The 14,065-nt window shown below is 43.0% G+C and overlaps 1 protein-coding gene across 1 annotated transcript in view; it reads left to right on the forward strand.

The window, feature by feature from the left end:
• Positions 1-3,680: 3,680 nt before the first annotated feature.
• Positions 3,681-14,065, forward strand: part of LOC139352083 (gamma-aminobutyric acid receptor subunit gamma-3-like) — an 82,896-nt gene continuing 72,511 nt past the window's right edge. Inside the window, exons 1-2 of the mRNA XM_070994130.1 lie at positions 3,681-4,089; positions 4,503-4,654. Coding sequence (XP_070850231.1) covers positions 4,034-4,089; positions 4,503-4,654 — 208 coding nt within the window. The 5' untranslated portion in view covers positions 3,681-4,033. The remainder of the gene's footprint in view (positions 4,090-4,502; positions 4,655-14,065) is intronic.

The following is a 14,065-nucleotide window of genomic DNA, read 5'->3' on the forward strand; positions in this document are numbered from 1 at the left end:
TCTTTCTTTCTTTCTTTCTTTCTACATTGACTTCGTTAAACTGGAAGCAATGAGCACACGTTACGGCATTTTGGCTGGAGCCCGCCAGAGCACGACATGTGTGCCTGGCTGGAACGTGGTGAGACATACTCAGGAACAAAAGAGGAGCCATGCTCCCAGCCGAAGAGTTGCCTCAGAGTCACTGTCCCTTGAATCTCCAGGATTTTAAACAGTGCGGTTCACTCTGTCCCCTCCTGCTGGGAGCATTGTCCCTGATAACTTTTTGGCGTTGAACAGATGTGGTGAAAAAATCGTATAAATAAAGATGACATCAGCTGCTACTGTACCTGCTTTGCGTTGTGAAATTGGGACCTACAGTAAATATCTTCAAGATATCCGCTTGGAATTCTTTCCGAAGCGCTTTTATTTTGAATTTTTGTGCCAAAATATCCTGTAGAGTTTTTGTGCTGGTATGGGTTGATGTTGAATCTGCATTTATGTAAATGTAAGGTGTTGCTATCTGTCAAATGCTCGGTGGGTGTCTATCAGCAAAGCTAAGACTATGCTTCAGTGCTTGTTAAAGCACAGCGGCAGTGCAAAAGGAAGACAAATGAAATGCAGTTGAAAGGCAATCTATACATCTGTCTGTCTAGGGTCGCCATGGCAGCAAGTCCAGATGAACAGACATCCCTTTCCCCAGTAACAACCTCCAACCTCTGTATCACCCTCTCTGTTTGTGTCTGACTGCTGCTTATACACATTCTGAAAATTCACACACGTCAGTGCACATTGGCCTTTCGTTTCTCATCAGGCCTGCGGAAGTTGAGTCCTTGACAAATTTTGGGATCATTTGTTTGTTCTGTCAGAGCTCAATGGCTCCAGGGCTGCTTTGTTTGAGCTGGCCAGGCCTTATTTTGAGTTATGTTACCAAAGGAAATTAAATTGTAATAAGCATTTTGGTCCCTAGTTATCTGGAAGTGTATTTACCTCCATGATGATCCGTGGATGATGATGTCTGTCTGGTGGATGGTCGGTCCATCACTTTGGTCTAGACTAAAATATCTCAACGATAATTGCATGGATTGCCATGAAATTTGGTCCCAACATTCACGTCTGCCTCTGGGTGAATTCTGATCACTTTGGTTATCTTCATGACTTTTGACTTTTTGTTTTATAATCAAATACCTGCAAAGCTAAAACATTCCCATCAACCTTAGCTGCACTTTTTATGCCAATTTAGTGCTAATTAGCTAATGTCAGCATGCTAACATGCTTAACCAACATAGTGAAGCCCATGGGCCACATGTGGAAAATTTTGGCCCCTTAGATAACAGTATCCCCTCAAGATTTGCCTCATGTTCTGTTAGCCCAAACTAACTAGTTTTATATATCAATTTTATTCTTAAAGGAATCAAAAGAAACAAACAGAACACATTGAAAACCTACAGGCCAGCTGTAAAAAACTGGCTGGTTGAACCTAATTTCTGACGCCTGCTGTGGACTCTTAATAAATTAAATTACGTTAAATTTCAGTGAAAACCCGACAGTTATTTGCAAAAATGCTGAAATGACTCAGTGAATTGACAACAGCTGTCACTTCAGCGCGGATCAGAAGATCTCCATTGTGCTAAAACTTGGGAGACGTATACATCTTTCTTGCCGTCCAAAAAATGAGTACCCCATCCATCCATCCATCCATCCATCCATCCATCCATCCATCCATCCATCCATCCATCCATCCATCATCCCTCTCTTCTCTGTTGCCCCTCCCTCCTTCCTCCAGCCACTGTGACAGACTCATCTGCCATACATCTGTTAGAAAAGGGATTTAGTTCCGCTTAAGTTACTTTCACCCATTCAGGGGGCCCCTTACAGCAAAGCGCTTCACTCCAATTTAAGCCCTGACTGGCCCAGCCAATGACAAATGCTTGTTTTTCTCTCTGTGGTGTCTGGACAGCTGTGGCTGGTGCGTGTTAGGAACAAATTTAGGATTGATTATATGTACTTTATCCAAAGCTAGCTCATGGGTGGTGAAGCAGGCTGAAGTTTTGAACTTGGGTCTCTCAAATGGGGAATGTAACGCACATGCAGCAGCCAGCTTGAGGAAACTTATGCAGGGCAACGATAGCAACAGTTGTCTATCACAGGAAGGCTACAGACGGCCATTACACATGCATGAAGTTTCTCTCATTTCTGAGCGTCAATAAAGAACTTTGATTATTCCTCGGAGGAAACATCAAACTGAGACCTTTGCTTAAATTTTGCAAACATGCAGCTCGGCCACTGCGGCTGGAGCTGGGCTTAAAGTATTTGTGTTAGTCATCCTTTGTTTTATGTAATGTATTTGTTTTATGTATTATACTTCAAAATATCTAATAAAAAGGATGAACAAAGAAGGCATTTGCAAATTATTATTCAACATGGAACAATGCTGCTGTTTATTATTCAATCCCTCTGCACAAAAACTCATATGTGGCTTCATTATGATAATTATAGTACTAATACAAGACTGCAGTTCTTAGTTGCGTTGATTTAAGCCCATATTGATATTTAACCGTTTTATGAAAATAGTTTGATGCATTTGCCATCCATCTGCTCCAATTCTTTTTATAGGTCAGAGTACCTTCACAAAGAAGCAACAAGAACATCTTATTCATAAGAGTCATACATTTTATGGGACAGCAGGGATTGGATACAAGCAGTGGTGGAATGTAGCAAAGTACATTTGCTCAAATACTGCACAAATGTACAAATTTGAGGTATTTGATGGAACCTGATCCTCCACTCTAACACTGGACTATGTTTTGGAGAATTATCAAAAAAAATGATAATAATGATAATACTTCTGTACACTCACTGAATTCACAACTTGAGCCTTTTTTTTTACATTTATTGCTGCCTTCACTGAAATATAACTAGTGGTGAGACAAATTACAGCTACATTGGAGTTATTAGTTCAGTATCAGCATTAATAATCATTAATTGTCATTTTTATGGTCAGTGCTGGTCAACAGGGTGATTGTCCAGCTGCAGCGCTGCAGTGCAAATCCAATATCCCTGCCTACTTTCTTTTGCACGCTCAGCCACCAGGGGGCAGTGAAGCCTCTCCGTGTGTGGCTGTGTGAATGAAAAAGCCTCCTAACTTTGGAGGGCTAGACGCCGGGCTGTCTTACTGAGTGTGTGCGCCTGTTCAAAAACGACTTATTCCGAGTGTGGAGGGCACTGTGTCACGTAAACGGGCGTGTAAAGCCTCAACGTGACTTCCAGCGGAGATCATCATGAGGGGAGCCAGCCAGCATCAACGTAAACAAAAGTCAAATACGCACTCTGTAAACTGACGCCTTGCTGATTTTTTTTATGACTTCATGCTCATAACCTGCAGACAGCAAAAATGAGTTGGATTGAGGTTTTTTCTTTTTCTTGGGAGGGGGGCAATCCTGTTTCTGCACTATTTAACTATGGGCTAATGGTCTAATTAACTGGAATAATTCCGAAGAAGTCCACACTGATACAGAAAAAAAGATGGAAAAAGCCTGCACACCAAATAAAAAAGCATTTGTTTTTCCATCCGGATAATGGAATTGCAGCTGAGGTCCAGGTACTGTATGTTGCCTGTGCACGGTGTATGAGTCACGCAAGATGCTCATCTCCCAAGGTTCACCATCACCACCATCACCACCAGCAGCAGCAGCAGGAGCAGCAGACAGCGTCACCCAATCACTCTGTTGCCCACACAGGCGTTAGAGAGGGAGGAAGGCGCTGCTGGATCAAGTAGATTCCACTCCCCTCCGCTGGTCTGATCACATTGATTGATCGTCGGGGTGCGTCCCGGAGGAACCCCTGCGAGGAGCTCGGAGGACCGCGGCTGGGGGGGGGGGGAGACCGCTGTGTGGTCGCGGAGAAGAAAGTGTGTGGGCGGATGAGGAAGTTCGGAGCACGGATTGATGGTCACACACCTCCTGTGTTGGCACTTGATCGCAGCAGCGGCAGCAGCGCCACGCCGGGTTCTCCGTCCACCAGTTTCTGCGACCAGAGGTGATCCGCGCATGGGAAAATGACAATCAAGTTTGTGGTCATCCTCTTCACACTTCTGCTCGTTCAAGGCGCTCGGTGAGTGCGGGTCACAGCTTTGATTTTTGCTCCATCAACAGCTGAGAGGTGTTTTCTTTTTAGACGCTTCAAAAGTTCAGATGCGACTATTGTGCGCATTTTGTCTGAATGAGTCTGGCTGATAATACATGTGGCTTTTTTTTTTTTTTTTCTAAGGGCTTTCCCCACACAGACTCACACAGACAAAAAAATGACAGCAACCATTCACAGCTGTGTCCAAATACAGAGTGTAGGCTCTGACAATCATCTCTAAGATGCATTTAAACTCTAATATCGCGGCACACATCACTGCCTCTCGTGTTTTCTTGCTGCGACAAAGTTTGAGAACAATGATGTTAATTAAAGGGAAGCTCGCAGCACATTAACGCCCCCCACCCCCCCGCTTTGTTTTTCCACCCCACCCCACCCCACAGTTCTGATCCACAGGAATATGGCGACTATGGAGATCACCACGATACCACTGTCAATCAAATGCTGGTTCCCAGGTCGCACCAGGAGGATGCCACGCTCATACTTAACAATTTGCTCAAGGAATATGACAAGACGCTGCGGCCGGACATCGGAGGTAAGGCTGGATCACACTGATGAGTTTAAAGCTGTGTGGAATTGGCCTGAAAACTTGGTGGGGTTGAGGCGCTGTCCCAGGCGCTGCTGGTTGTTGGTTGGGAGTGGAGCTGTCCATGGTGCTGAAACTGCTGCGTGAGATGAGTTGTTTTCCAGTCTTGTGCCTCGTTTGAAAGATTCACACCCAGGACTCCACGCTTTTTATGGCTGCACCTTTCCAGCCAATGGAAATACTCTGCGCCTGTTCATGCTCATTTCCGTACAACACAAGCGGACACGCTCCTCATCTTTGGACACTTTTGGACCCGGACTGGAATTTAGAATCAGGCTCTGAATGCTTGAACAATGCTTGGCTGCACAGCACCAGTTTGTAATTATGACCGCAGGCTGCAGCTTGTTAACAACACTGTTTACTGAAAGAATACAAGGTGTTTGAATCTGGTTTCAGCATCTACAGTCTGATCATGCACAAACTATGGCCGCAGCTGATGGTTATTTTAATGATCAATCCTTCTGCTGATTATTTTCTAAATTAATCTATGAAAGAAGAAAGTGAAAAAAAAAAAAAAACCTTTATGATTGTCCTTGACTTGTTTTAGCAATCCAGAAGAGATTTGCTTGACAGAGAAAAGCAACACCTCTGAGTGTTTGGCTTGTTATAAATGACTGAAAGTTGATTTCTATAGCAAAACCAGAGCTACAAAGTGCTTCACGGTTACATATAGACAATAAAAGCGTTTGCAAAAATTGTATAATAATAATCAGCCAATCAGGACAATGAAGAATCAGTTGAATTCCTTTCAAAGTAAATAGGTTTTGCTGGTTGAGTTTGCTGATCTGACCCCCAGAAGAAGACAGTTCCATAGTTTGGACAGACAAAACTTGATCGCTCTGAGTCTCGAATCAGCAGCTGACTGTGAAATTGCGCAGTGCCTTCAAAGTGATTAGAAGGGAATTCAATTCATTCCTCAGTTTAACAAGGAGCCAGCACTCGAGTAATATGGGAACGCTGTGGAGTCTTTGTTAGCGATCATGCAGCAGGATTTTGAACTAATTGCAGACATGCTACTCTGTCTCGTCTTGAATATTACAAGAGTCAAGATGCAAAGAGACAAAAAGGGGATGACTTGCACAAGCTGCCGGAGAGATAACAGAAGACAAAGTTTGACAGTGAATAAGTGAACTATGATGTTTCTTGAAGTTTAACTGGCAGTCAAAAATGACGTCCGACTTTGAGTCCAGGAAGCCTGAATGCGACTAAGAATGTCAAAGGTCTGATTTGGTGCAAAGACCAGAGCTTCAGTTTTGTTGCGGAATGCTAATTGTGGTTCGCAGGTCTGTTTCGGTCGGAGCAAGCTAGCAGCACTATTGTATGATGTCCTGTGCTTTCATGGACATATGTTGTCAAATATGGAGCGTCTTGCCGCAGATGTGAACATTTTTTCCATTATTAGAAAGTCAACTTCATGTTTTTTTGCCCAGAGTTCCTCATATGAATCTCATTTGATTACCAAATTGTCTGAAGGCAAGTTTCCATCCAAATTTAGAAAAAGGTTCAATTGAATATCCAGAAAATTGTCAGAAGTGGGGGCAGAGGCTGAGCAACAATGAGTATTTCATCCCTGCAGGAGACTGGAAGGCTGGCATACTGTGCGCCTGTGATGGGGGTAGTTTCCCTGATTGCATCCACATTATTTCTACCATATTTCGGGCGCAATCAAAACTCCAAGCTTCTTGGATGAGAATGATCATTTTCAGAGAGGTCGGGAAGCTGGCTGCTAATCAAATGGTTGCAAGTTTGATCCACTGGTGGGCTGGTGACGGGGAAAGTTAAGTGTGTGGTCATTACCAAAGCCCCATATATTGTTACTGCTGCAGTCATTTGAAGGAATCCAACCAGTCTGCAGTCATCCGAGCATAAAGTGTGATGGTGGTGAGAGGGGATATATTATGTTTCGATATCTGTCAGAATGCATAAAAGCAGACATCTGCGCTCTTGAGTAAAGCTCTGAATGCTGACTGGCCTTGGCAGAAAGGTAGCTTTAATCGTGTCATGTGGTTTCTCCTTAAACAGAACTTTAGGCTCTGTGTTGTTAGATTTTCTTCTACTCCAATTTATTTCTTCTTCTGTCTAGATTGGGATTTTGCATTTCCAATCAGCAACAGGCATACAAAATCAGAGGAATAGTTGATCTGATGTGCGGAAATCATTCGGGAATTGCTCTACTCTACATTTTGGAATAAACACAGAGTTTCTTGACTTTTTAGATGCTGTAGTTTGTTGGTGACATCCAGATCTGAATCTTACAATTCTTGATGTATTTAACAGCAACATTTCTGAGCTGCTTTGTAAATAAGTTCCTAAAACAAAGATATTTCCTTTACTTAAAGTAAAGAAAAAGCACTGTTTCTGCAGAAAAATGGCCCGTGTGACTGATGTATTATCAAATATGACATTCAATCAATGCATAAGCTTTTGCTGTAGTAGCTGGTTGTGGCGGTGCACATGTGAAATATTGGATTCTTCTGCTCTCTTTGGGCATCCAACAGTTATTTAAATGAAACCATGTGACACGTTCAGAGGGGAAATGTACAGACATCGTTTTTGGAAGACATTCCAAGCGAAAGTGTCAGAAACCACATGTTTCTTTTTCTTTTTTTTTGTTGTAGCATTTTATAATCTTATATGTTTTTTTTGTGTAAAATAGCATTCTGAAAAGGAACTAGTAATTAAAGCTAGAGGAGCAGCAAATTGAATAGCACTGACTCACAAATTGGCATTATCAAATCCCGCTTTTCTAATTAGGAGTGTGCTTTTTAAACAGCATGTTTAGCAGAACTCTCTGTCTCTCAGCTGCAGGACTTGTGGTTTGAAGTCATTTTAAGGTTTATTAAGACTCAGCCTCAGACTGCACCGTGTACCTTGAAGTTGCCACCGCCAAGCCTGAAGGACTTTCATCTGTAATGGTTTCAGTTGGGAGTCTTACTAGTGTTACGCTCGAGATGGAGTTTCAAAAGAATTTGCAGAAAGACTCTGGTGGGAACACTTATCGCCAGATCATTAAGAGTGTTTATTTGTGTTCTTAGGTTATTTAAAATGACCAAGCATCCAGCTTTCACAGTCACTAACCTGCTGGGAATTGATTTTTTTTGCCTCCACCGGCAGCTTGGTTCAGTGTGGCGGCTCACCTCACGGAGGAGGAATCTCCCTCCAGCCCTGCTGCCATAATTAAGGATGAAATTTTGATGAGATCCAGTTGACAAACCTCAGCGTCGTCCATGAAATGTTAATGTCTTTGCATGATAATGCGAGGCGGCGGAAACACGCGGGCATGCGCGTGGGTGTGGGAAACACACGTAGAGATGCGCACACAAGGGGACACACTCGCAGATGACGCTGAGTCAAAGACAGATCTGGGACATTTAAGTCATTGTGAAAAAAAAAAAGAGTGGGTTCAGCTGAGAACTGCTGCAATGAATCTCTGTGAAACGCATGCACACGCGCGCACGCACACACAAAACAAGTACACTCACATTGACAGCCAGCTACTGAAGTCAGAACAGTGTGGCTCATTTCCGAGATTCACCTGAATTTTGTCAAAATCAAAGTCATCCTCTTTCCACACACACACACACACACACACACACACACACACACACACACACACACACACACACACACACACACACACACACACACACACAGTATAGAACAAGGCTTTTCTGGTTGCCTCCTTTAAATATGAGCAACTTCTCTTCTGTAGTTCTGCTTGTTTATATGCTGCTGGCTGTAGAACCACAGTGCTGTGTTGTTTTAAGCATATCTGAGATTTCTGTATTAATTGGCCATTAATTTAAAGCTCAGAAGCTTGTTTGTATCTCACAGCAAAGCTCACTTCTTTGGTAAAAACAACCTCTTTAAGCCCAGCTAGAGCAGGGGAGGGTGGGGAGGGTTGTACTACTGGTTAGATTCCCTTTTTTTGTCTTAGAGCTTCTACATCTTGTGCCAAATTGTTACATGTGCGTGCTAAAAATCTCCAGGCTTCCAGCAAGGCAAATATTCAAGGACATAAGCAACAGCAGCAGCAAAACCTCTGCAAACAACTCATGCGATTAGAAATAAAGAGTCTAAGGTTTAGATGAGAAGGTCGATAGTATGCTAAATATGAAGCTTGACACAACAGCCGCTTAGCTTATCTTAGCATTAAGGCTGGAAGAGGGGGAAACAGCCTGCCTGTTGTAAAAATAACAAACTGTGATTTTATGGGGTTTTGAGCTGGACTATATCTTGGTTAGGAGCAGTGACTCCCTGGAGGTTGCCTGGCAACCTTGTAGTGACAAAAGAGACTCTAGGAGGTGTCTGCACATAGCCAAAAAAAATAATAGTCCAGTAATAATCCCTGGCAAGATACAATTTTTTTTTGCATGCATGCATGCATTAAATAAACAAGAACATGTTATGAAATGAGCTTTAGAGACGCTGAGGTGGTTGATTTCTTTCACTTCTGGACAGAGCCAGGCTTCTCCTGTCTGCATGCTAAACTAACAATCATTTGCTGGCCCCAGCTTCATATTTAGCATGTAAACATGAGACTGGTATTGATCCTCTTTTCAAGAACACAAGTAAGCGCATTTCCCAAAATGTAGAACGATTCCTTAAAATGACAGGGTTATGTATATATCATTCATTTCCATTTCCATGCATGATTGCTTGAAACTAAATTTAGCTGTGAACATTTTCATGTTTCTGATCAATCACATTTTTTCTCGTTCGTTCACAGCGGCACATAAGAATCTTTAAAGCGATCAAAAGAACATTTCAGCTCCACAGCAGTGAGGCGAATCAGCAGAAGTCCAAGATACACCATACCAAGGTTATTATCTTAGATTCCCTGTTTGTTTTCGTCCTGTCTCTTCCAGTCTTGTGAAGTCAGCAGTGAGCCTAATCTTCATATGAAGCGGTTGACTGGTCCACTGTGAAAAAGAGACCAACGTTTCCCCCTAGCAGAACAAGTGTTGAGCCTCACCTTAAACGATAAGAAGCAGTTCGACTTAGATGAGGATGAGATGCTTTTGTGGCCCTATTGTGTCACTTTCCTTTTGGATTCAGAGTGTGATCACTGCGTGCGATCTGTGTGATCCTCGTGTACTGAGCAAAGACGTGTGTATGTGTGCACGCGTGGCGGGGCATTTGCGAGTGTGTCAGTGTTTGCATGTGTGCTCAACAGGGAATCGAGGACAAAGTGGGCTGGAGTAGAGGGCTTTGTATGCCATGAGGGCTCTGCAGCCATGCACATTTAGAGTGCAGGAGCCGGGGATGATTCAAGGAGTTTGATTAAAATTAGGTCTTAGCCGCACTCCAAAAATATATACCAGTCAGCCAACAAATAAAAAAATACATTTAAGAAAGGTTCCAGTCTTTGTGCCCCTGAGATTTTAGCCCACAGACACCATCTCAAGGAGGCTTTAAAGCAGGGGTGGGCAAACTGCTCCACAAAGGGCCGCTGTGGCTGCAGGTCTTCTTTCCAACCAAGCAAGAGCTCACAGTTTGACCAATCAGCTGTCTGAAGAGTGAGATCAGTTGATTGAATGAGTCAAGTCTGGTGTGCTGCTGCTTGGTTGGAAAGAAGACCTGCAGCCACAGCGGCCCTTTGTGGAACAGGTTGCCCACCCCTGTTTTAAAGGCATGTGGCTACCCAGACTAACACAGACCTTCCATACATGCCTAGTTTGAACTGATGCTGCATGCAAGTATTGCCTGTGTATCCAGTGCCTCTTCGTCTGTGCCATAGAGCGCTATTGTTTTCCAAAAACTAATAAAAACACATCAGAGAGCCACAGTCTTGCATTGAATGACATGCTCCTTCATTACTATGAATGTAGTTTATTGTGAGTCAATCCGACAAACACCATCCTGCTGCTGTAAATACTCACTAGAGCACCGAAGTGTATTCATCCGCTGCTAAAACTAGTCCCGAACAAATGCTGTGTTTACTACTGTCTGTGAAACTACAGCGCCCAGCTGATTTAAAAAAATACTGAGCCTTTTTAAAAAAATGAAACTATATTCTTTGCAAGTTGTTTTTGCCTCGTTGCCTTTCATTTAAAGTACGGCCATAATAGACACGTGCATCCTGAATGTGTTAGTTCTGACTTGTGGCAGCAATGAGGCACTGGAGTTTATAGTATCTCAATTGGCTCCATAGGCTGTGTGTCAGTATCTTTGCCTCATATCTCTCCTTCCAGCTGTTTCTTTTTACAATAAACAAAAGAAGAGCCGGCAAATTCATCCAAACAGCAACAGAAGCTGCCGCTGAAAAGACAAGAAAATTAGCCCCATCGACTGAAAATTAAAAAAAAAATAAATAAAAAAAAAAAAAAATCCAAGGAAGAAGTCACAATGCTGATCTCAAGAGAAATTACTGCTTAGCAGCTCAGTATGTGGAGACAAAACATCTGATTAAGCTATTACCACTTTAAGAAACTGTCATTTTAAACCCTTTGACTTTTTAGAAACAGCTGAACAGACCAGAGGAAACTAACTGGACCCTATCAGATTTAAACTCAGAGAAATCCTGTTTTTCTTTCAAAAAGTTAATCCTAAACAAGCTGCTAAGACTCTGTTTTTCACTCTGATTAGGTACACAGTTCAGTGTCACCCTGCATGCAAATACAGTCAACCCGACAGCTTTTCAATATAGCCAAGTAGCTAATCCGGTTGCAGGTTGGCTGTAATCGCAGCAGGTGACGGTGACCGAAGGCTGTAATTGTCCACAGCTAACACACTATTGATCTACACACACTGACCAGGGTGCTGCAATCATATCCACTATTATAGTCACCCTGAATATGTCTGGCGCTCACAATTAAGTCTGTCGGTGGGAGTGAAAAGGGAAGGACTGTGTGTGCATTTCAATAGAGATGTGTGTGTGTGTGTGTGTGTGTGTGTGTGTGTGTGTGTGTGTGTGTGTGTGTGTGTGTGTGTGTGTGTGTGCGTTGACTTGTTCTTGCTACATAGTGAGGAACAAGGACGTTTTAACCAGCAGAACGGGGACACTTTTGGAAAGTGAGTACATTTTGGCTGGTCCTCACAACTTTAAAGGGCAGTCTGAAGGTTAAGGCTTGGTTTAATTGTTTGGTTTAGTTTAGGATTTTGGTGTGATGGCTAAGGTTGTGGTAAGGGGCTAAGGAATGCATTAGGTCAATGAGGGTCCTCGCAAGGAGAGAAGTAAATGAAAGGGTGTGTGTGTGCTACTGTAGCCAACAAGCAGCTCCTGTTTGTAGTTGTACTGTATTTTTATTCATCTATATTTATTCTTTCACTTTTGTGTATTTATAAAATTTGTCATCACTGGTTTGACTTTCCTTACACGCTTTTACACACAAATGTTAGGTGCATGATCTAAATGCGTGTGTGTGTGTTTCAAAGAAAAGGACTTTGATTCAGATAAAAGCCAGGTGTGTGTCAGAAATGGAAACCAAAGCGACTCAGACATCAGTGGTTTGCAGCTGTTTCCTGTCTCGTTCACCCTCTCTCTCTCTCTCTCTCTCTCTCTCTCTCTCTCTCTCTCTCTCTCTCCATCTGTTTCTCTCCAGCTCTCTCAATCAATCACCTCTCTCTTTTGTGCTCCTCCTTTTCTCCCTCCATTCCTTCATGACCCTCCCTTTATTTCCCCTTTAAACCTCCTCCCACTTACTATCAATTACTGCATGCTGCTACATAATTCATGTCTGGTATTTGCAGTCCAGATTTGAGGCTTTTTCGAGTCCAAGTGAAAGTTTGACCCACTTTGCATCCTATATTAAAATCTCATAGATCCAATTCAGAAGTCATGTCAGATTCAATCACTCCTGGGCGAAGTACAAGAGCAGAGGATAGGATGTAGGCACGGGAGCATTTGGTCTTCATGAATTCCACTCTTTGAACAATATAACTCAGCAGCCCTACATTTGCCCCTTGTTTGATGAAAGATTAAGATGAATCCTTTGTTTTATTAAAACATAAAACCAATGGAAATCAGATTTGAGGAATCTTAACATTATTTGCTGAGAAAGTTCTGACTCAGTTTGGATTCCTTTTTTGGTATCCCAGTGCCAGAAATAACAAGGAGGTGTTTGTCCTGCACTCAAACGCTGTGATTTCACACTGACATGAAGCTTTAACTGAAAATGAATTGGAATGGATAGAAGATGATGCGACTATATCTGGGATAAAAGGAGCACTTTCAAGTTGAGAAAGGACTGACAGAGTGTGCTAACGCTTCTTTGCCAGTCACAAAAGTGTTTGAGAATGTGGAGAAGAACTTGCCAGCACTGACTGGAAGAGTCTGCATGTTTACGTCAGTCGATTCGTCCACCACTTTCATCGAGACCAAAATGTGTCAACAGCTATCAGATGAAATCACGTGGAAGTTAATACAGACATTCATGGTCCTCTGAGGACGTAGATAATAACTTTGGTGATCTTCTAACTTTTTCCTCTAGTGCCATCATCAGGTCAATATTGTAACTGTCCAATACTTTGGTTTATGACCAAGTACTGACAAAAGCACCGACTTTCCCATCAACCTCAGCCTGAACTCTGTGTTCACTGCTGTTTGTTGTGATGGGCAGACAGTTCTGAGGCCACACCGCTTCTTTCAGCCTGATAAAGTGCACTCTGTTGTCAAATGCCAGCACGTTTGGGAGTTTTCTGCTAGTCTAGTAATCTAGACACTCAACTTTCATGCTAATATTGCTTAATTAGTACAGATGGATGTACAAAGCGAAGCTGTCAGGGCTTTGCTCATGGTTGTGCTGAAAAAAGACGAAGTTTTGATGCATTGCACTCAGCAACGCAGTGATCTGTTGGTGTTGATCCACTCAACAGTGAAGCTTTAAAACTCATTGATTTCACTCTAGGCTGCACGGTGGCGCAGCAGGTAGTGCGCGTGCCTCACAGCAAGAAGGTTGCCGGTTCGATCCCCAGGTAGGGTAGGGCCTTTCTATGTGAAGTTTGCATGTTCTTCCCGTGCATGCGTGGGTTCTCTCCGGGTACTCCGGCTTCCTCCCACAGACCAAAAACATGCTCATTAGGTTAATTGATGACTCTAAAATTGTCCGTAGGTGTGAGTGTGAGCGTGAATGTTTGTTTGCATGTGGCCCTGCAATTGGCTGGCGACCGGTTCAGGGTGTACCCCGCCTCTCGCCCATTGTAGCTGGGATAGGCTCCAGCCCCCCGCAACCCCGAAAGGGATAGGCGGTATAGATAATGGATGGATGGATGGATTTCACTCTATAGTTTACTTCCCAGAAGCGCACACGATACAACACATGGAGGGCTAAGTGTTATCCATTTTAATCTGTAACACTCCCAGAAGTGCTGCAGTACATGCACAGTTTTGTGCAACGTGTTAAAATAAAATAAAAGTAT

This window comes from Chaetodon trifascialis, chromosome 24 (assembly GCF_039877785.1).
Source record: "Chaetodon trifascialis isolate fChaTrf1 chromosome 24, fChaTrf1.hap1, whole genome shotgun sequence".
In the NCBI taxonomy this organism is placed as follows: Eukaryota; Metazoa; Chordata; class Actinopteri; order Chaetodontiformes; family Chaetodontidae; genus Chaetodon; species Chaetodon trifascialis.